Genomic DNA, 18,450 nt, shown 5'->3' with positions numbered 1-18,450 from the left:
ATGATCTGTCCATTGCTGAGAGTGGGGTGTTGAAATCCCCCACTATTGTTGTGTGTGGTGCAATGTGTGCTTTGAATTTTAGTAAAGTTCTTTTATGTATGTTGGTGTCCTTGCATTTGGGGCATAGATGTTCAGAATTGAGAGTTCATCTTGGTAGATTTTTCCTTTGATAAATATGAAGTGTACTTCCTTATCTTTTTTGTTTACTTTTTGTTCAGAGTCGATTTTATTTGATATTAGAATGGCTATTTCAGCTTGTTTCTTGGGACCATTTGCTTGGAAAATTGTTCTCCATCCTTTTACTCTGAAGTAGTGTCTGTCTTTGTCACTGAGGTGCGTTTCCTATATGCAGCAAAATTCTGGGTCCTGTTTATATATCCAGTCTGTTTGTCTACGTCTTTTTATTGGGGAATTGAGTTCATTGATGTTAAAAGATATTAAGGAAAAATGATTGTTGCTTCCTGTTATTGTTGTTATTAGAGGTGGGATTATGTTTGTGTAGCTATCTTTTTTTGGGTTTGTTGGAAGATTACTTTCTTGCTTTTTCTAGGTTGTAGTTTCCCTCCTTGTGTTGGAGTTTTCCACCAATTATCCTTTGAAGTGCTGGATTTGTGGTAAGATATTGTATAAATTTGGTTTTGTCATGGAATATCTTGGTTTCTCCACCAATAGTGATTGGGAGTTTTTCTGGGTATAGTAGTCTGTGCTGGCATTTGTGTTTTCTTAGGGTCTGTATGGTATCATACAGGATCTTCTGGCTTTTATAGTTTCTGGTGAGAAATCTGGTATAATTCTTATAGCTGCCTCTATATGTTTCTTGACCTTTTTCTCTTACTGCATTTAGTATTTTTTCTTTATTTTGTACGTTTGATGTTTTGATTATTATGTCACGGGGGGAATTTTTTTTCTGGTCTAGGCTATTTGGAGTTCTGTAGGCTTCTTGCATGTTCATGGGCCTCTCTTTCTTTAGCTTAGGAACATTTTCCTCTATAATTTTGCTGAAGATATTTACTGGCCCTTTAAGTTGGGAATCTTCAGTCTCGCCTATACCTATTATCCTTAGGTTTGGTCTTCTCATTGTGCCCTGGATTTCCTGGATGGTTTGAGTTAGGAGCTTTTTGCATTTTCTTTGACATTTGTGTCAGTGTTTTCTATGGTATCTTCTGCACATGAGATTTTCTTTTCTATTTCTTATATTCTGTTGGCGATGTTTGAGTCTATGACTCCTGATCTCTTTCCTAGGTTTTCTATCTCCAGGGTAGTCTCCCTTTGCGATTTCTTTATTGTTTCTACTTCCATTTTTAGATCTTGGATGGTATTGTTTAATTTCTTCACCTGTTTGGTTATGTTTTCTTGCAATTCTTTAAGGGATTTTTGTGTTTCCCCTTTAAGGGCTTCTACCTGTTTATCCATGTTCTCTGATACTTCTTTAAGGGAGTTATTTATGTCCTTCTTAAAGTCCTCTATCAGCATCATGAGAAGTGACTTTAATTCTGAATCCTGCTTTTCCAGTGTGATGGGGCATCCAGGGCTTGCTATGGTGGGAGAAGAGGGTTTGGTGATGCCAGGTAACCTTGGTTTCTATTGCTTATGGTCTTGTGCTTGCCTTTCACCATCAGGTTGTCTCTCGTGCTACCTGCACTCACTATCTCTGACTGGAGCTTGTCTGTACTGTTATCTTGCTTGTGTCAGAACTCCTCAGAGTCCAGTTGTCTCTGTGATCTGGTGATCCTGAACTCTTGGGTAGAAGAACTCTTGGGGCTCAGGCTGCCTCTGGGATCCTGAAATCCTGCTGTTCTGAGTACAGTGATTCCTCCAGGATGGCTCAGGCAGGGTATGGTGTCTTCATGGGAGCAGACCAGCTAGATGTTCACTGCTCTGAGTAGAGTGGCTACTCTAGGATGGCTCAGGATATGGTTTCTTCACGGTATAAGACCAGCTAGGTGTCTGCCCCAGCCAAAAGGACCAAGGGAGGGACAGAAGAGGAGTGGTATTCTAGAGGGCCGGGTTTGGCTTATGGGTCCTGAGTACTCCAGGCTCCAAGTTGTAGCTCTGGGGCATAATGGAAGATGGTTCTTACCTGCTGCTCTGAGTGCAGTGGCTCCTCTAGGATGGCTCAGGATATGGTGTCTTCATGGTATAAGACCAGCTAGGTGTCTGCCCCAGCCAAAAAGATCAAGCGAGGGGCGAAAGACAAGTCCCTGAAGCACTTCGTTAATTGCAGATTGCTACAGAAATGTTAGGTATAATGAATCCCTAGCTGGTCCCTTCCTCTCTGGTAAAGTACATTATATTTATTATTTGAGCTTCTGCCTTGACAATTCTTTATTAAATAGTAAATGTAAAGTACTGATTGTTGTTGTTTTGGTTGTTTGTTTTTATGCTTGTCTCATGGAGCTCCTGCAACTTAATAGTACATGCTAAATCTTTTAAGTGCTCCTTTACCTCATATCTCTTTGCTGAATATCCAGTCAAGATAATAATCCATATAACACAGGGACAATTATTCCTTTTAATTCCCAGGAGTTCATCATTTGCTAAGCTCCCAGTGTGTTCACTTAGGCACTTGCCTTAAAATGCCTTTCCATTAATTCCACAGAGCCGAAACTGTGTGAAGCTGGGCCCTCCTGCCGAGGGAGAAGTAATCCAAGTCAAATGGCCCGATGGTAAACTTTATGGGGCAAAGTATCTTGGATCAAATGTTGCCTACATGTATCAGGTGGGTGCTGCTCTCTCTCTGGTGTTTGAGATGGACAGGGGATACCCGGGGGAGATAGCCTGAGTATGCTATGGCTCAAAGAGCCACATGGATTCTTTTGCTTTTCCTTTTATTTTGTGAAAGAGGCAAAATGTCAATGTCTAGCAGCGCAGGTTTCAACTCATAGTTTAGTAACTTATAGTTTAGTTGCCTGATTGGACACTGAGAAACCCCTAACAGTTGGTAAGTGGTTAGTTCAGTGTATGGATCAACTATTAGATAGTAGGCTGTTCCCCCTGTGTTTTCATTATGAAAGTTGGCTTATCTCATCTTAAGCCAGAACATAGAGCTTGAGTTATTATAGCTCAGCAGTAGAGCATTTGCTTTGCATGTTCAAGGCCCAGAACTACAGGAATCAGATAGATAGATAGATAGATAGATAGATAGATAGATAGATAGATGGATGGAATGATGGATTGATGTAACATTCATTTGGGAAGTTAATACAGCACACAGCATTATATATTACTTTTGTGGTAACATTGTGATAGCTGTTCAATCAGTAGCCCCTGACTTGATTTCCTCGGATGGAGAAGCATAACCCAGGAATCTCAGATAAAACTAAGTCAGTGGAGGAGCATTGACATATGTTCTAAGGAATGTGCAGTTGTCATCTACTCAAGTTTAAAGAAATAATTGTTTAGCTAAAGATAATATTATCCAGTGTATATTCTGCTCACTGGGGAATTTAACATGAATAACTAAACTGGAATTTTATATTTTTTACCTGAAATAAAGATGAGTTGAACTCACAAAAGGGAAACAACATGGGTAGCACATGTGCATTCCTATCCCTTGGAAGACTTTAAACTGAAGCAATGGATTTCAATAACACCATGTCACAAATCAACATTCTAGTGTAAATGGTATAGTAAAAACAGGGAAAATGAAGACGATTCAGATGCAAAATGGGCTAAGAATAATAAGACACTAGTTTGGGTAAAGGAACTTAAAAAACCAATAAGGGCTTAAAAGGAAGAGTGCATTACAAGATAGGGTACCAGAAACTAGAATGAAATGTAATTAAAAGATGCTCAACGGAATTTAGAAAACACGAGAGAACACTTTTTCATGGTCTATGAAATCCCACAAGAGTTGGTATCTGGCAAGGTTTTTGTCATGTTGACAAGAGCTAGAGATATCTGGAAAGAAGATCCTCAATTCAGAAAATGTTTTCATGAGATGGGCCCTCTAAAAGCACATCTTTTTAGTTAGTGGTTGATGGAGGGGAGCCTAGCCCATTGAGTGTATGCCATACCTATGCAGATAGTCCTGCGTTGTATAAGAAAACAGGCTGAGGAAACCAGTAAGTAGTAATCCTCCAATTTTCCCTGGTCCCTGTTTTAGTTCCTGCCTTCAGGTTCTTCCCTGACTTCAGTAATGGACTTTGATGTGAAAGTGAAATAAAATCTCACCTTCCCAAGTTGTTTTGGACACTGTGTTTTTATTGCAGCATAAAAACCTAAAAGTTAGCAAGTGGAAGATGTGTGTGTATACTGTTGGTCATTTTCAGTCTTTCCCATATATATTTTAGTACTATGTATGGTGAGATATGTGCTACAGCATCTTTGTAGCAGATTGTGCACAATTAGGTAAATCTCACCGGGGCTGGATAATATAGAAGATTCCTAGAAAAAGTATTAATACAGCATTCAAAAACAAAGTGTCACATTTAATAAGGGCAATAGTGAAGCTATGTAACAAAGCTCATTGCTACATAAAAGTATCACATGTTGAAATGCAGGCTAATTAGTAATCACTGTGTTAGCCCAGCAACATAAAATTGCAGCCATAAATATGGAGTCAATGAAAGTTAAAGCTGGTATTAAAAGTATCTCTTTAATTACAACTAGTATAAAATTCCTCATTAAACCAAGTGGCCCTCTGAGACCACTTTGTGCTGTATTTCAGCTTCACCGTAAAATAAATCAGATATTTATTAAAGTGCAAAGAGATAAATATCAGGTACACAGTATATATATACCAAATCTGTGTATGTTTGTGTGTTTCTGTGAATGTATGGATCTGTGTGCATATTTGCAGGTGTGTGTTTTTTATCTGTATGTGTATGGATTTGGCCCTGTGTGGTTATGTATATCTGTGTTTATGTGTATTGATGTGGCTCTTTATATGCATATTTATGTCTGTGTGTATGTCTATATATATATATATATATATATGTGGCTATATTTATATATATGTATATTTGTGTATGCAAATTTGGATCTGTGAGCATCTCTGTATATGTATGTATGTATGTATGCATGCTTATGGCTTATGTCTGTTTATGTGATTGTATGTATCTGTGTGTTTGTGTGTGTATTTTTGCTTCTCATAATAGTCCTGCAAAATAAGTTTTATTAACTCCTAATGAACAAATAAGGGAAGGAGACAGCTCAGTGTACAAATTTTAACTCTTTTATGGATAATAAAATTAGTCACAGAGAGTTAAGGCTATGCTAGTAAATGTGTAAGTGGGAGGACACCTTGTCCACTTCACTGCTAAGGGAGCCATTTTGTAAGTAGAAAAGGCCAGGATGAACCCTACTCTTCTCAGCCTTCTAGGCAGGAGCAACAAAGTATTTTTGTGACCACAGCCTGGTTCCACCCTGTTAGAATCTTACGTTAGTAGTACATGGATGTAAATGAAGACAAAACCATGTTTACTGTATGCTTCCATCTCTGTTTTGTTGATGTCCTAGAACCACTGCATAATTTGACTCATCTTTTGACTTCTGAAGTACCACTGTATTTTATTAAAAGTGAGAAATACAGAAAATCAAAATAGCTACAGATTTTGAATCCTAGGAGACTTAAGAGTTGCAATATATCAAATGTCTACTCATCCCACCATTTTTGTTTTCTTTTACAAAAACTGATGCTGGAATAATTCCTGAGCCTCCACTATAAGACCTCAGGTAGGCCAGGATCATGGACATTTCTCTAAGTCTCCTACGGTCTAAAAAAACTTCCGAATTAGTTGCTGTCATTTTACTAATGTAAGAAAGGAATTGAAAATGTTTTTCTTTTAAAAGATACTGTGTTTTCACACACTGGTGACATTTACATGCTATGAACTAGAGGCCTATTTGAATTTGGAAAAATAATAATAGTTATGAAAGCTTTTTAAAGTGTACTGAAGAGGTGGCTGAGGCTATGCTGACTCTGGGAACTATGGCTGAAGTTCTGCACCAGGTACTCTGGTTCTCTCTACTTATACCCTGGAATGACTAGGCTGAAGGACATATAAAATGTATAACCACTGCCTAGTTGAGCAACCACTGGAAAACCCAAGAAGTCAGTAAACCTGATCCAGCTCACCTGTAGGTATAAGGTACAAGTATTCTTAGACAATAACTCTACCAGGTAAAGGTAAAATCAGCTGGGATTTGGTAGGAACACACGGTGGCAAATGATCCTAATGCTTTTATTTTATAACCCTATAGGTCACAAGTAAAGTACATAACTGTCTTTTGCTGCAAGAGATTGCTAATAATTCTTTTTTTTTTTTTCCTGTTAACTATAGTCAGGCTCCTCCCAAATAGTAGAGGAACATAAGCCCAGACAAATACAGCTTACCATGAAGACTTACATGAAACAAACAGAAAGAGGGAAAGAAAGGGAAAATAAAGACTGGACACATTTATGCCAGCAGATGCACAAAATGCAACAATATCAAAATAAGCCATTCTGACACCTCAACAATTCATTAACAGTAAAAACCATCTGCTACACATCAATATCAAAATCCATAGATAATGGCATAGCTGAAATGCTAGAAAAGATTTCAGTATTTTACTTTTACAAAGGCTCAATGGCCAAGTAGAGAATGTAAGCAATTCAGGACCTGGAAAAGAAACTTAATAAAGTGCAAAAAGGTCAGCAGCTGGGAAAAAAACAAACAAACAAAACAGCTCAAGGAAAAAGAGTCAAACAGAAATGCAAGAAATAAGTGAGCAGATCTTTGCTACCTGCTCCCCTTTTCTCCTAGGAGGCTGTTGGCCACCAGCATAGGAGAACAAAGGAAGCAGAGGCATAGAGCAGTGTTCAGAAGGCAGTGAATATGGTAAAATGACCTCCAGACACCGTAGCGAAAGAAGTTTAGTTTATTATTTCAGGAATAGTGTATATGAGAGCTTTTTTAGGGATATGGATGGAAAGAGTTAATTGATCATGGCATAAAGCAGACAGGAAGGGCTGAATGGTTATAACACAGCACCAAATTATCATGCAGACAGGAAGCCGGAGGAGGATGTGCATGCTGAGGTATGCAATCTTACAGAGATCTCTGTACAAGATTATTTTTTAGACAAGGCCAACCAGCTGTGTTCAGGAACAGTCTCCAATCAGAGGCAGAGACAGGGAACCTCCCCACCTCCTAAGAAAGGGGTACCCATTTTTGCTCCAGGCTCAGAAAGCCATTGTCATGGTGAACTGCTATAGTGAGGTTCCTCAACATGAGTCAAATATAAAGTACTGTGTATATAATCAACAGAAAAAAAAAAAAAAACAAGCAAAAGAATGAATATTACGACTAGAGGACAAAGTTGGAGCAATATGAAAATCAGTTCTGTATAAAATAAAAGAAACAGGGAAAGGCAAATAAAAGCAAAGGGAAGAAAAGAAAAGAAAAGAAAGGAAAGGAAAAGAACATTATCCTGACATTATAATCCTGACATCTGCTATTCAAGAACCCTGGAATGTGCTCACAGGGCCATACTTAAGACTGCCCCAGGTAGAAGAACAAACTGAAATAACAATCTAAAGGCATACACAGTCTTTGAATCATGGCAAGAAATTTTCCAATTCTAGAGAATTGCTCATCCATTTAGAACTCCCAGAAGACATAACCAGAGATAATATTATAGTCAAGATGTCAAAAATACAAAATAGACTTTAAAAAATATATAAAATAGACTTTTAAAAAATCTAAAAAGAAATCTAAAATATAAAATAGAGTTTAAAAAAATCTAAAGAAAAATTTGCCATGAGGATATTACAATTCTGAATATTTATACACCAAACCAAGACTACCCAAGTTTCTAAAAGAAATAGTATATAGCTAAAATCACATATGAATCCTAACATGATAATGGGTTGCTTCAGTATCCCACACTATCCAGTAAACAGGTCATCCAGACCAAAAAATAGGTTAATGGATGAAGGTAGAAACAATTATTCAAGATTTTGGGTGAGTAACTCAGAGCCCAAAAGAAAAATACAGCACATCTTCTCTTATTGTTGGTGTGTGCGTTTCATTCTAATAACCATAGAGGTTAGGTAACTAGTAAGAATCCAGGGGGAAGGAGAGGATCTCAAGGAATGAGAAAAATATATCACCTTATAATGGAGATAATGCCCAAACTAAAATGTAACAGCTTAAGGCCACCAAGTAAAGATATCAATCACCAAATACAACCTCCAGTGCTAGAATTGTTTGCATCTTGTTGAATCATTGACCAAAGGGAGCCCGTAGAAACCCCCGCCCCCAACACACTCACACACCCACACATACACTCTAATATCACAGGTATTGCCAAGGCTATTGATTGTTTTTCACAACCTGATTATAAGACTCTGATGCCAAAGATGAAGAACTCAAGTTGATGCTCAACTAGTTTCACTCCTACTGAATAGCATTCATGGTGATTGAAGGTAGTGTGCTCTGCACACTACTAGAGGACAGAAGTAATTATGAATATCATCTACCTAGGGCCTATAAGAAGCTGCTCAGCTTGCTCTCAAACCTCCAATTTCATCTCACTGCCTTCACTCCAGAGCTGATCATGTCCATCAGTGTGATAGAAATCCTGCAAGATGTGCACCTCCAGGTCCCGGGCCTTCAGCAGCCAATCGTACATGAGTGCAACCAGTGTCTAACTTAGTGCTTTCAGCTTTTTCTGAGTGGGCAGTAGCAGTTTCCAGAGAAGCCTAGGTACCAGCATGGGTCTGAGTGGCTTCAGGGGGTCTGGTGTAGGGGACGCTACAGTGGTCACAGTAAACCACAGCCTGCTGAGCCCCTTAAGTGGACCCTAACACCCAGGCTGTACACACTCAGGAGAAGAAGCAGATTAAATCCCTTAACAAGTTTGCCTCCTTCATTGACAAGTTGTGCTTCCTGGAGAAGCAGAACAAGATGTTGGAGACCAAATTGATCTGTTGCAGCAAGGAGCAACATGGACAACATGTTTGAGAGCTATATCAGCAACCTTTGCAGGCCACTGGAAGCCTTGGGCCAGGAAACACTGAAGCTGGATGCTGAGCTTGGCAACATTCAGGGCCTGGTGGAGGACTTCAAGAAGTCCAAGGATGAGATCAACAGTATAGAGATGGAGAATAAATTTGTACTCAAGAAGGATGTGTATGCAGCATATATGAACAAGGTGGAATGGGAGCCCCACCTAAATGAGCTGACTAAGATCAACTCCCTCTAGCAGATCTATGAAGCAGAAATCCTTGAGTTTGCAGGCATGTTTGTGGTACTATCTATGGACAACAGCCATTCCCTGGACATGGACACCATCATCACTGAAGCCTGTTCCCTATATGAGGATATAGCCAACTAAAGCCGGCATGTTCCAGATTAAGTAGGAAGAGTTGAAGACCCTAACTGTGATAACTGCCTTACAGAGATCTTCATGGTGAACTGCAACAGCAACTGCCTGCAGATGGAGATGAAAATCTCAAAACAAGAGGGCAACCCTGGAGGCTGCATCGCTGATACTGAGCAACATGGGGAGATGACCATTAAAGCTGCCCGTGCCAAGCTGGGTGAGCTAGAGGCTGCCCTGCAATGGGCCCACCGGTGTATGGCCAGGCAGCTACAAGAATACAAGGAACTGATGAACAGCAAGCTCGAACTTGACATTAAGATAGCCAGTTAACTACAAGCTGCTGAAGGACAAGGAGAGCAGGTTAGAGTGAGAGATGCAGAACTTGTATCCATATGAAAATCACCAGCAGCTACTCAGGAGTAATGAGCTCAGCTTATGGGGTACTCACTAGCCCTGATTTTAGCTATAGAATGACATCAAGCTCCTTCCAGCCAAGCTGTTATAGAGAATTAACTCTTTTAATTTTCTGTTTTTAAATTACTTTTAAAAGTTAGGACACAAGTAATGGATTTCCTTATGCCATTCATGGAAATGTCAATTCACTTTGTTCTTACACTTTGCTCCCCCATCCCTATCTTCCATTTTTGTGTTCTTTTTTATCCCCAGATAACTCTCTTCTGATTTTGCATTGCTATGCATTCCATTACCCTGTCTCCCCCATTCCTGTAACATCATCTTTACCTCTCAAGATTCCCTTTGAACTTAACAACACACAGACACCAAACATAAATAAATTTAAATCTAGACGCTACATATGAAAGAAAATATCTAATATGTGTCTTTTGGGGTCTGAGTTCCTTTGCTTAACACAATATTGTCCTGTTTCATTCATTCTTCTGGAAATGACATCATTTTGATTGCTCATAATGAGTACATTTCTTTTTATGTTTTCCTCATTTTCTTTGTTCACTGGTAGATATATAGTGTGCTTCCATTTCCTTGCTATTTTGAATACATACAGAAATAAACATGGATGTCCAAAAATTTCTGTGGGATGCTGACGTAGTCCTTCAGAGGTGTACCATGATATGGTATACACTGATCATCGTAGTTGTGTTTCTGCCTCTGTAAGGAGCCTCTATACTGATTTCTACAGTGATTGTACTAATGCAGAGTTCTGCCAGAAGTGTGTAAGATCCCTGCGTTCCCCATGACCTTCTAGCTAGCACTTGTTCTTTGTTTGCTTGATAATAGTCATTCTAACTGGAGCAAGAATCTCAGACCAGTTTTAATTTATTTTCCGGATAGCTCAGAATATTGAACAATTTTTCAAGTATTTATTGAGCATTTCTATTTCTTCTGAGGGTAGTCTATTCATTTCACTAGCCCATTTACTAAAGACTTTTGGGTGTTTTTTGTTTGTTTGTTTTTTAACTTGTTTGGGTACCTGTTTTTCTATTTTTGTAGTTCTTTAGGTATTCTGGATATTCCCACCTATTGTACAGTTCTCAAATACTTTTTCTTACTTTTTGTATACTGTTTTTTCTTTCTTCTAATAATTTCTGTTAATAAGACATGATGCTTGCAAGCCCAGCCCATCTTAATGCAGGATTTGCCACTTTTCAGAGAAATTATGTGATGAGCCCTCATTTTCTTAGTTGATTTTGAGGTATTAAAGATTTCATAGCTCATATTTTAAGTCTGTCCTTTTCAACAGTCTTGGCTGTTTCTCAACTTGCTTTGTTCTTAGTTGGGTAAGAAAATGCTCTTCTAATGTTCCTTACTTTGGCTCATTCTATATTTTCTCTGTTAGAGTCCCTGTCCCCCACTCCCACCCCCCATAGTTAATTGGAACTCTGAAAAATAGTCAGTACTTGTTTGGTTTTATTACACATCACAATGGCTTTTGTTTCTTTAGGTTGAATTTGAAGATGGATCCCAGATAGCAATGAAGAGAGAAGACATATACACTTTAGATGAAGAGTTACCCAAGAGAGTAAAGGCTCGTTTCGTAAGTGCCAGTGACAAATGCCACTTAAGTCCCCATTCTCTATGATTTCCCAAGCCTAAAACAACCTTGGGATTTTGGTTAATTTTTAAGAAAGCCAAAGTAACTTTTCCCTTGTTGTAACTTGATGAATGTAAGTCTCAACTTGGACAGAAACAGGAAACCAGTGTATACGTAGTTTACTTCTAATGGGATCAAATGGCAGTACTTTGTGTTAAAATGTATTGACACAATAATAGTTACTAAATTTGTCCTTTATACAAAGCTCTGGGTTAAGCAAATATAATATTACGGCATTTACTCTTTGTTAGTGGAAGTTACATTAAAAGAAAGTATTGAACAATAGATTAAAGAGGTAGCATTAGAAAATAGTCTCTAGTAATCTTATCATGTATTGATGAAGTTCTAAGTAATTCACTCACTGATGTTTGTATCTAAACTCTCACTTTCATGAAGACATAAAAAAGCCAGGATATTAGTAGTAGGAATACTAAAAGAGTTATAATAAGTACACATGTGTATGTACATATATTTTTTTGCCAAGTCCAATGCATGCCACTAAATGATAAGTAAATTTGTGTGGCCTAAACTTAAATTATTTTTAAATGTAATTCATAATAATGTAGGTTTCATACTATTGTATTATATTTAGCAGAGTGTAAAATTAAGTCTGGTTTATTCATTTGGAGTCATATCTATAGCATCTCTATGAAAATAACATTTTGAATAGAGAAGTTAATTTTCTGAATACATTTGACTTTTCATACACTCTTACTGATTATATCCTCTTGCAGAGACAGAGTTATGATAGTCATTTTTGAAAACCAAGAGCTTCTTTAAGCTGTGTATTAAATGCTTAGTTCCTGTGTTGTCAGGTGAGATCCTGAGGCAGGGAACCCACAACGGATGTACAGTTCCCTCTCAGCTGCACCTTCAGAGGAAGGACGTAAGAAGTCAGGAGAGGACAAGACACAGGGTCAGTGTTGCTGCTCACCCAGTGAAATGTGGGCAATTCAGTAAACCTGCGCACACTCTGAGAACATTCTAGTTAAAAAAAAAAAAAAAAATTTGAACAGATTACAATGCCTGTGAGCAAAGAGAAAATTAAGTGCACCAATTACAGAGACAAATATTCCTGAAAGCTGGATACCTTGTCAATATTTTAAGATCTTGAAACCTGGGGCTAGAGGATGGCACTACTGTTCCATCCCAATCTTGCAGAGGACCTGGGTTTGGTTTTCTGTACCCACACCCACATGGTAGCTACAACTATGGATAACTCCAGGGTCCAGTGTATCCAACACCCTCTTCTGTCCTCTATGGGTACTGGAAACACTTCAAGGAAAAACACCCATACACATAAAAGTAAATATTTTTTTAAAACATACTGAAGTCTCAGGAAAACTTGAAATTGTTAAAGATGGCTGCCCCTCACTATATAATCCATATCTCCCACTGGCTCATCTCTACTCTCCCTGTTTTGCTTTGCTCTTTTTTATCTTTTGTTAGCCCCTAAAGATTTGGGTAGGGAATAGAATAGGAAACCTTCTGAAAGTCTCTTGGTTTTCTGATATGTATAGCTGGTGTGCATACTAAATTGATTCACATTCCTGTTTCTTATGAGTTCACTTTTTTCCCTAAACAGATAAAAAATTTATTCCATAGTAGATATGGTCTTGATTCTATGATGCCTTTTTGGGTATTTTTTTAATAAGTCTCCTGAGTGTCATTTTGTGGTGTGTATTAATTAATTCTCAATATGTTTTCTCCCACCTCCTGGGTTTTTTGTTTTGTTTCTGTTTTGAAACAGGTCTATATGTGAGCTAGTCTGGGCTTTAGTTCACTAAGGGGCCAAGGATTTCTTTGTGTTTCTAGTCTGCTTCATGCCCCATCCTACATGCCAGGATGATGAGTATTATAACATGTCCAACTTCTCTGAGAACACTTTAACTTTAACAAAGCAGTGAAGTAAAATACACTGAAGGCAGTCCAGTATGCCCAGCAGCTAAGCCCAGTAGGAAATAGTATCTTGTGGCTACAGCCTTGCCACTTTTGTTACTAGATCAAAGACTGCTATACGCTTCTGTCAATAACCTGCCTTCAGGTAGGTTGTCTCATACTTTTCCAGCTGGGGAGTCAAATCTAATTGAATACTCACTGATAGATAGTTTATACTTACAGAAGTTTTTGGTTTGAGAAGGATTGATAAGCAGTGCTTCTTGCTGAACCTTCATGTTTTAGGACTTTGCCTCCCTTGGATTCTTCTGGCTTGGGGAGAAATGTTTTAAGAGAGCCAGCCAGCTGCATAATGACCGTGCTGGGCTCTTTTGTACTCTTTTCAGAAACAGCCCCATTACCTTTTATTGTCTCATAGAGTAACCATGGCAACCATTGCATAATTAACTAGAGCTTCTAGTAAATTGACTTTACTATTGTGTTTAAGAGGCTGACTTCTGCTGTTTCTGCACAGTAGCAACACTTTCATAGATGTTTTATTTCCTCCTTTGGTAACTTTAGCCCTTCTAAAAGTGAAATATAAGTCACAGGAGGTGTTTTCTAAGAGTTACTAAAACAAAATGTTTCTTCCTGACGACAAAAAGATTCAACCAACTCACAATTCTAAGTTTCCTTTCCAAATGAAATATGGCACTCTCTAGGGAACCCATAGCTTAGCCTCATGAGCTGCTGGGCAGAAAATATATGCATCTGCCAACTTGAAACATTTCCAGATTTCAAGCTTCCTTCTGTCTGCTCCCTTTCCTCTCTTCATCACAATGGACCATGTGTTTTCAACTCCTAAAAGATTAACAGTCTATCTACTTTGTTATCAAACCTCAGATATTCTACTTGTTTTTGTCATTAGAAGTCATATCCCTAACGAACATACTCTAGATTGCAAAACAGCCTAGGGAATCAGGAATGAAAGTTGGTGTTTTAGTGTTGACTCTACGTTTGTCTTTACTTGAGTATCTCAGCATAGCCTCACTTTTCCCTAGTCACTTACTGAAGAGTTGCTGAGTTCCATGCCTGTTCTTTAATGTTGGGATATACAGCATTTAGTTTATAATTCCTAATATCTTTTACCTTAGCAAACACCCAATGGGAAGAACATCGATTATCCCTACATTCATGTTCAGGGCTCATAGGAACCTCCAGCTTTTCTGTGGTAGAGACTCTTCCATGGAAGAACGACTATCCCAGACAGAAAACTTAAGACCCAGATATATGGCTCATAATATAAAATTTAATCTTCTAAAAGAAGGAAGTGAGATGTGTTAGGTTGTAAAAGTCTGGGCTTGGGAATGTTTAGGTATTCTTGAGGACAGGTAGAGGATGAGGCTATAGATAGATACATGTAGCCCTCTTTAATTATTTAATTAGTGTTTCTAGAGAGCTCATTTTTATAGGAGTTAAATGGGAGATAGACTGGGACTGCTACATTTGTTGTAGTGGTTCAAAAGGAGAAGGGAGGGACCCTGCGTCAGGATCATGTCTAATTGAAGTATATGGAGGGCTCCTGGCCAGATGGGAATAAGAGGGAATCCACAGTACCATTAAATTTTTGACAAATGACTGTACAGATGAGCATGGTATTGGCATTTACGAATTTTAAGGACAGTCATGGAGGAAGTCTTTTAGTTCCAGTTTATGTACAGAATAATTTGGAGAACATCTGAAGTAGTCTGAGGTACCTATCTATTGGGCAGAGAGGTACATGCAGGTCTTAATGTGAGAGATCTATGCTAAAGTGAAAAATCTAGTCATCATCCTTGGAGTCTGTACAAGAATTGTCACCAAGAATATGGATCAAAGGCCCCAAAGTTGAATAGATAGCTAAAACAGTGAAGTCTGAAACATCAAAAATGAGCAAACAGGTAGGCAGTGAAGTAGTCGAGCAACACACGGAACTGCTATAGGACTTAGGAACTAGGGATTTAACCATACTAGCTTCAACAAAGTGGAGAAAGGCTAAAGGAACGGAGAATAGAGTCAACATGAATTAAGAATGACTGCTGACAACCCCACCCCCTAAAAAAGACAAACCTGTTGGCACAGAAGCCAAGAGGAACTGGTGACTAAGCAAGTGTTAATGTAAAATTTGCAGCTCTCATTCTAAAAGGGACATGGCTATGACTCAAAAACATAGATTTAGGACAACTAAAATTTCTTATTCCAACATGGAAGCTATTTGATGAATTTTTATAGTTTTGTAGGACAAAGAAAGTCTAAATACCTCTGCAAGTTTAAAATACATTAGTGGGAATATCAGAGAGGTTACTATAGCAAGATGGGGGAAGCTTTTCTATAGGCCCAAGATGCTGTGATGACATCATTAACTTTGGGGTTGTTGGGAGCTAATGGTCTGCTAAGTTAATGGATTCCAAAAAGTTTTTTATCTGTGAGTCACAAGATGTTACATGCAACACAGAAGTGGGAAGGCATGGGTGGCTACTATTCTGAGGGGCTATAGTTAGTGATGAGCTATTAGGCCTGGATCGTTTTAATCTCACCACAGTACATCCTCCAATTCTAGTCAGTCAGTTTCTACAGACATAGCTTCTTTTTAAAAGTTTTCATTTACAGTAGACTCAATATGAAAAGATGTTAATTTTGCTTTTGTTTGGGGAAACTCCCTCAGTCCGGGTAAAGAAATTGGGACTAAGTAGAGCCACATGTGGTATGGCTGAAAACTAGCTGATGAGGAAGAGGAAGACTCTGTGGTAGGTTCCTTCTACCCTGTGATGGATCCTAGCCTCTGTTTCCTAGAGCTGTGTCTAGTGTTTCTGTACCCAATAATATATTTCTGCATTTAGTCCACAGCCTCCGACATGCGATTTGAAGACACGTTTTATGGGGCAGATGTAATTCAAGGAGAGAGGAAGAGGCAAAGAGTGCTGAGCTCCAGGCTCAAGAATGAGTATGTGGATGATCCTGTGTATCGTACTTTCCTGAAGAGTTCTTTCCAGAAGAAGTGTCAGAAGAGACAATAGTTGATAACATGCAGCAGCCACAGTGCAGCTCAGACCAGAAGAGGGACAGCCTTGGGGTACGCACTGGGACAGGTGGCTGGGTGCTCCTCTGGTATTGGTAATAAATCAGGCTTCTAGAGTTTGGTTACCAAGCAACCAAGAAGAGACCTAATAGTTGCTTCTGTAATCTGATCACCCCTCAGTCATTTATTTGACCCCAAAGAATATTCCTAAGTGAAAGGAAATAACAGTGAATGGCCCACTAGATAAAACTCCTGCCAGAGAAGAGGGGGTTTCCTCTCTTCGGCTCAGGTCCCTCCTCAGGGAACATATTTGGAGGCTCCTTTTCCCCAACTCCTTCAGTGGAAGCTTCATCACCCAAGAGGTAGGGTGACAATTTATGTATTTTCCACAGCCAGGGAAAGATTCTCACTCACGTTTGTTTAAGCAGCAGTTTTTATAAAACATTTTTAAAACACAAATGGCATGTATGGTAATGGGATTTACCTGTGTGCTATCTGTATTCCCTTGTACAGAACTTTTCCATTTTTTTATATTATTACTTTTGATTGTGTCTGAAAACTGAGTTGGTCTTTATAAGAGGAAATTTTTTGCTCTTGAAGAGGAATTCATATGAAGTATATGGGAATTTTATATATTTACAGAGGAAAAAATCTTGGCCTGATATTTTGAACACTTCATAATTCCTGTTCTGAATAGATATTTATAAAATATATATTTCTTTCATTATGTGTTTGTAAAAATTAGAGTTTAAAGAAATATACTTAATGCATAGTTTTAAACTAATGTAACATGATTTTTCTTTGCAAAACAGCCTGGAAATGTATTAGTATTTAAAAATTAAAATCTGTTTTCTCCTGTCCTGTCTTCTGTCTTTGCTTATTTTGTTCAGGGTTAATGATAATGAGGTTTCGGGGAGGTGTGGTGTTGCATATACTAGTTTCATCATTTGAGTGACTGTTGCCTGTCATTGTTCTCTAAAACACCCCCTCCATGAAGGAGGGGGCTGCTCATGAAACTTCAGAGGTAAACAGAAGTCAACTTTTACATGTCTATAAAAGCAGAACCTGGGAAGGTTTTCAAAGGCCCCTTACTAGCTTGGCAAATAGATTTTGACCAACCAAGATACAAAGGAGAATATTATACATTTTGTAATTCAGTGGCATGATGGAGGGGTTAACTCAGCAGGCCTATGCTGAGGCATTCTCCCCCCAAGGTACCAGCCCTTGGACCATGGGTCTCCTATAAAATGAAGTTTATTTGGGGGCATGAGAAGAGAGTTGAGAAGGGAGTATGGGAAAGGGACAGAGGAACAGAAAGAAAAAAAAGAACAGAAGAGACCAGCAGGAACAAAACGAGGGGGAAGGAAAACACAGTCCTGTTATAGCAAGCCAGGTTCCTACCTGGCTGTTGCTAGGTAACTCTTGTGCAAAGCCTAGAAGAATTGCTAACAGAGTAAGTATCACAGGACTACCTGCCTACAAGCTGTACAGATCTTCAGGTTTGCAATTTTTTTATTATAAAACTGCTCTTGAGTCATCCCTCTTATAAGTAACCCTTACCCATACTCCTTTTAAAAACCTCAACAAAACTCATTGGTTAGTTAAGTTGTATGCATTGATCTATTGTGGATTTCCTTTTCTGGAATAAATGGTGTGTGTGTGTCTGTGTGTGTGTGTGTGTGTGTGTGTGTGTGTGTGTGTGTACATGATAGGGGTAGATATGGTAGATGGGGGTGGGTATGGTATGTGTGATGTGTGTGCCTGTTGCATCTTCCCAGGAAAAGTCTATGACACAACAGGCTGAGACAGGATTATTCCAGTCTAGTCTATGGGAAAAACTTAGTTTCCAAAATTCAAAAGCAGAGAAAACCAGGTCTTATTGGGGAACTCTTAACACATTTTGTATCCCCGGCTTTTCATGCCCTCCTTTTATAGCTGAGCACCTTCGTGGCAGTATTACTGAAAACAAAGTATCAGCACGGTCCAGCACTAGCTGAGGAGTTGCCCCAACTTCTAGACCTTTAATTATCTGAGTCGTACAGTATGGAGTGAACTTTAATAGTCTCAGTTACACCCTTCATTTTACAAATGAAAGACAGGAAAGGAAAGGATGACCTCAAAACACAAAGAACAAATG

The 18,450-nt window shown here is 38.7% G+C and overlaps 1 protein-coding gene across 4 annotated transcripts in view; it reads left to right on the top strand.

Moving 5' to 3' along the window:
• Positions 1-17,171, top strand: part of Kdm4c (lysine demethylase 4C) — a 161,066-nt gene extending 143,895 nt beyond the window's left edge. For 3 of the 4 annotated variants that reach the window (XM_034502230.2, XM_076934763.1, XM_076934764.1), the window contains 3 exons: positions 2,600-2,719; positions 11,231-11,323; positions 16,135-16,564. In XM_034502230.2, the coding sequence (XP_034358121.1) occupies positions 2,600-2,719; positions 11,231-11,323; positions 16,135-16,311 (390 nt within the window). In that variant the 3' untranslated portion in view covers positions 16,312-16,564. Of the gene's footprint in view, positions 1-2,599; positions 2,720-11,230; positions 11,324-16,134 lie in introns of all 4 variants that reach the window. The other variant, XM_034502228.2, reaches the window with a different exon arrangement.
• The last annotated feature ends 1,279 nt before the right edge of the window (positions 17,172-18,450 follow it).

Source organism: Arvicanthis niloticus, chromosome 5 (genome assembly GCF_011762505.2).
Source record: "Arvicanthis niloticus isolate mArvNil1 chromosome 5, mArvNil1.pat.X, whole genome shotgun sequence".
Taxonomy (NCBI): Eukaryota; Metazoa; Chordata; class Mammalia; order Rodentia; family Muridae; genus Arvicanthis; species Arvicanthis niloticus.
This window is presented reverse-complemented; position numbering and strand designations above follow the sequence as displayed.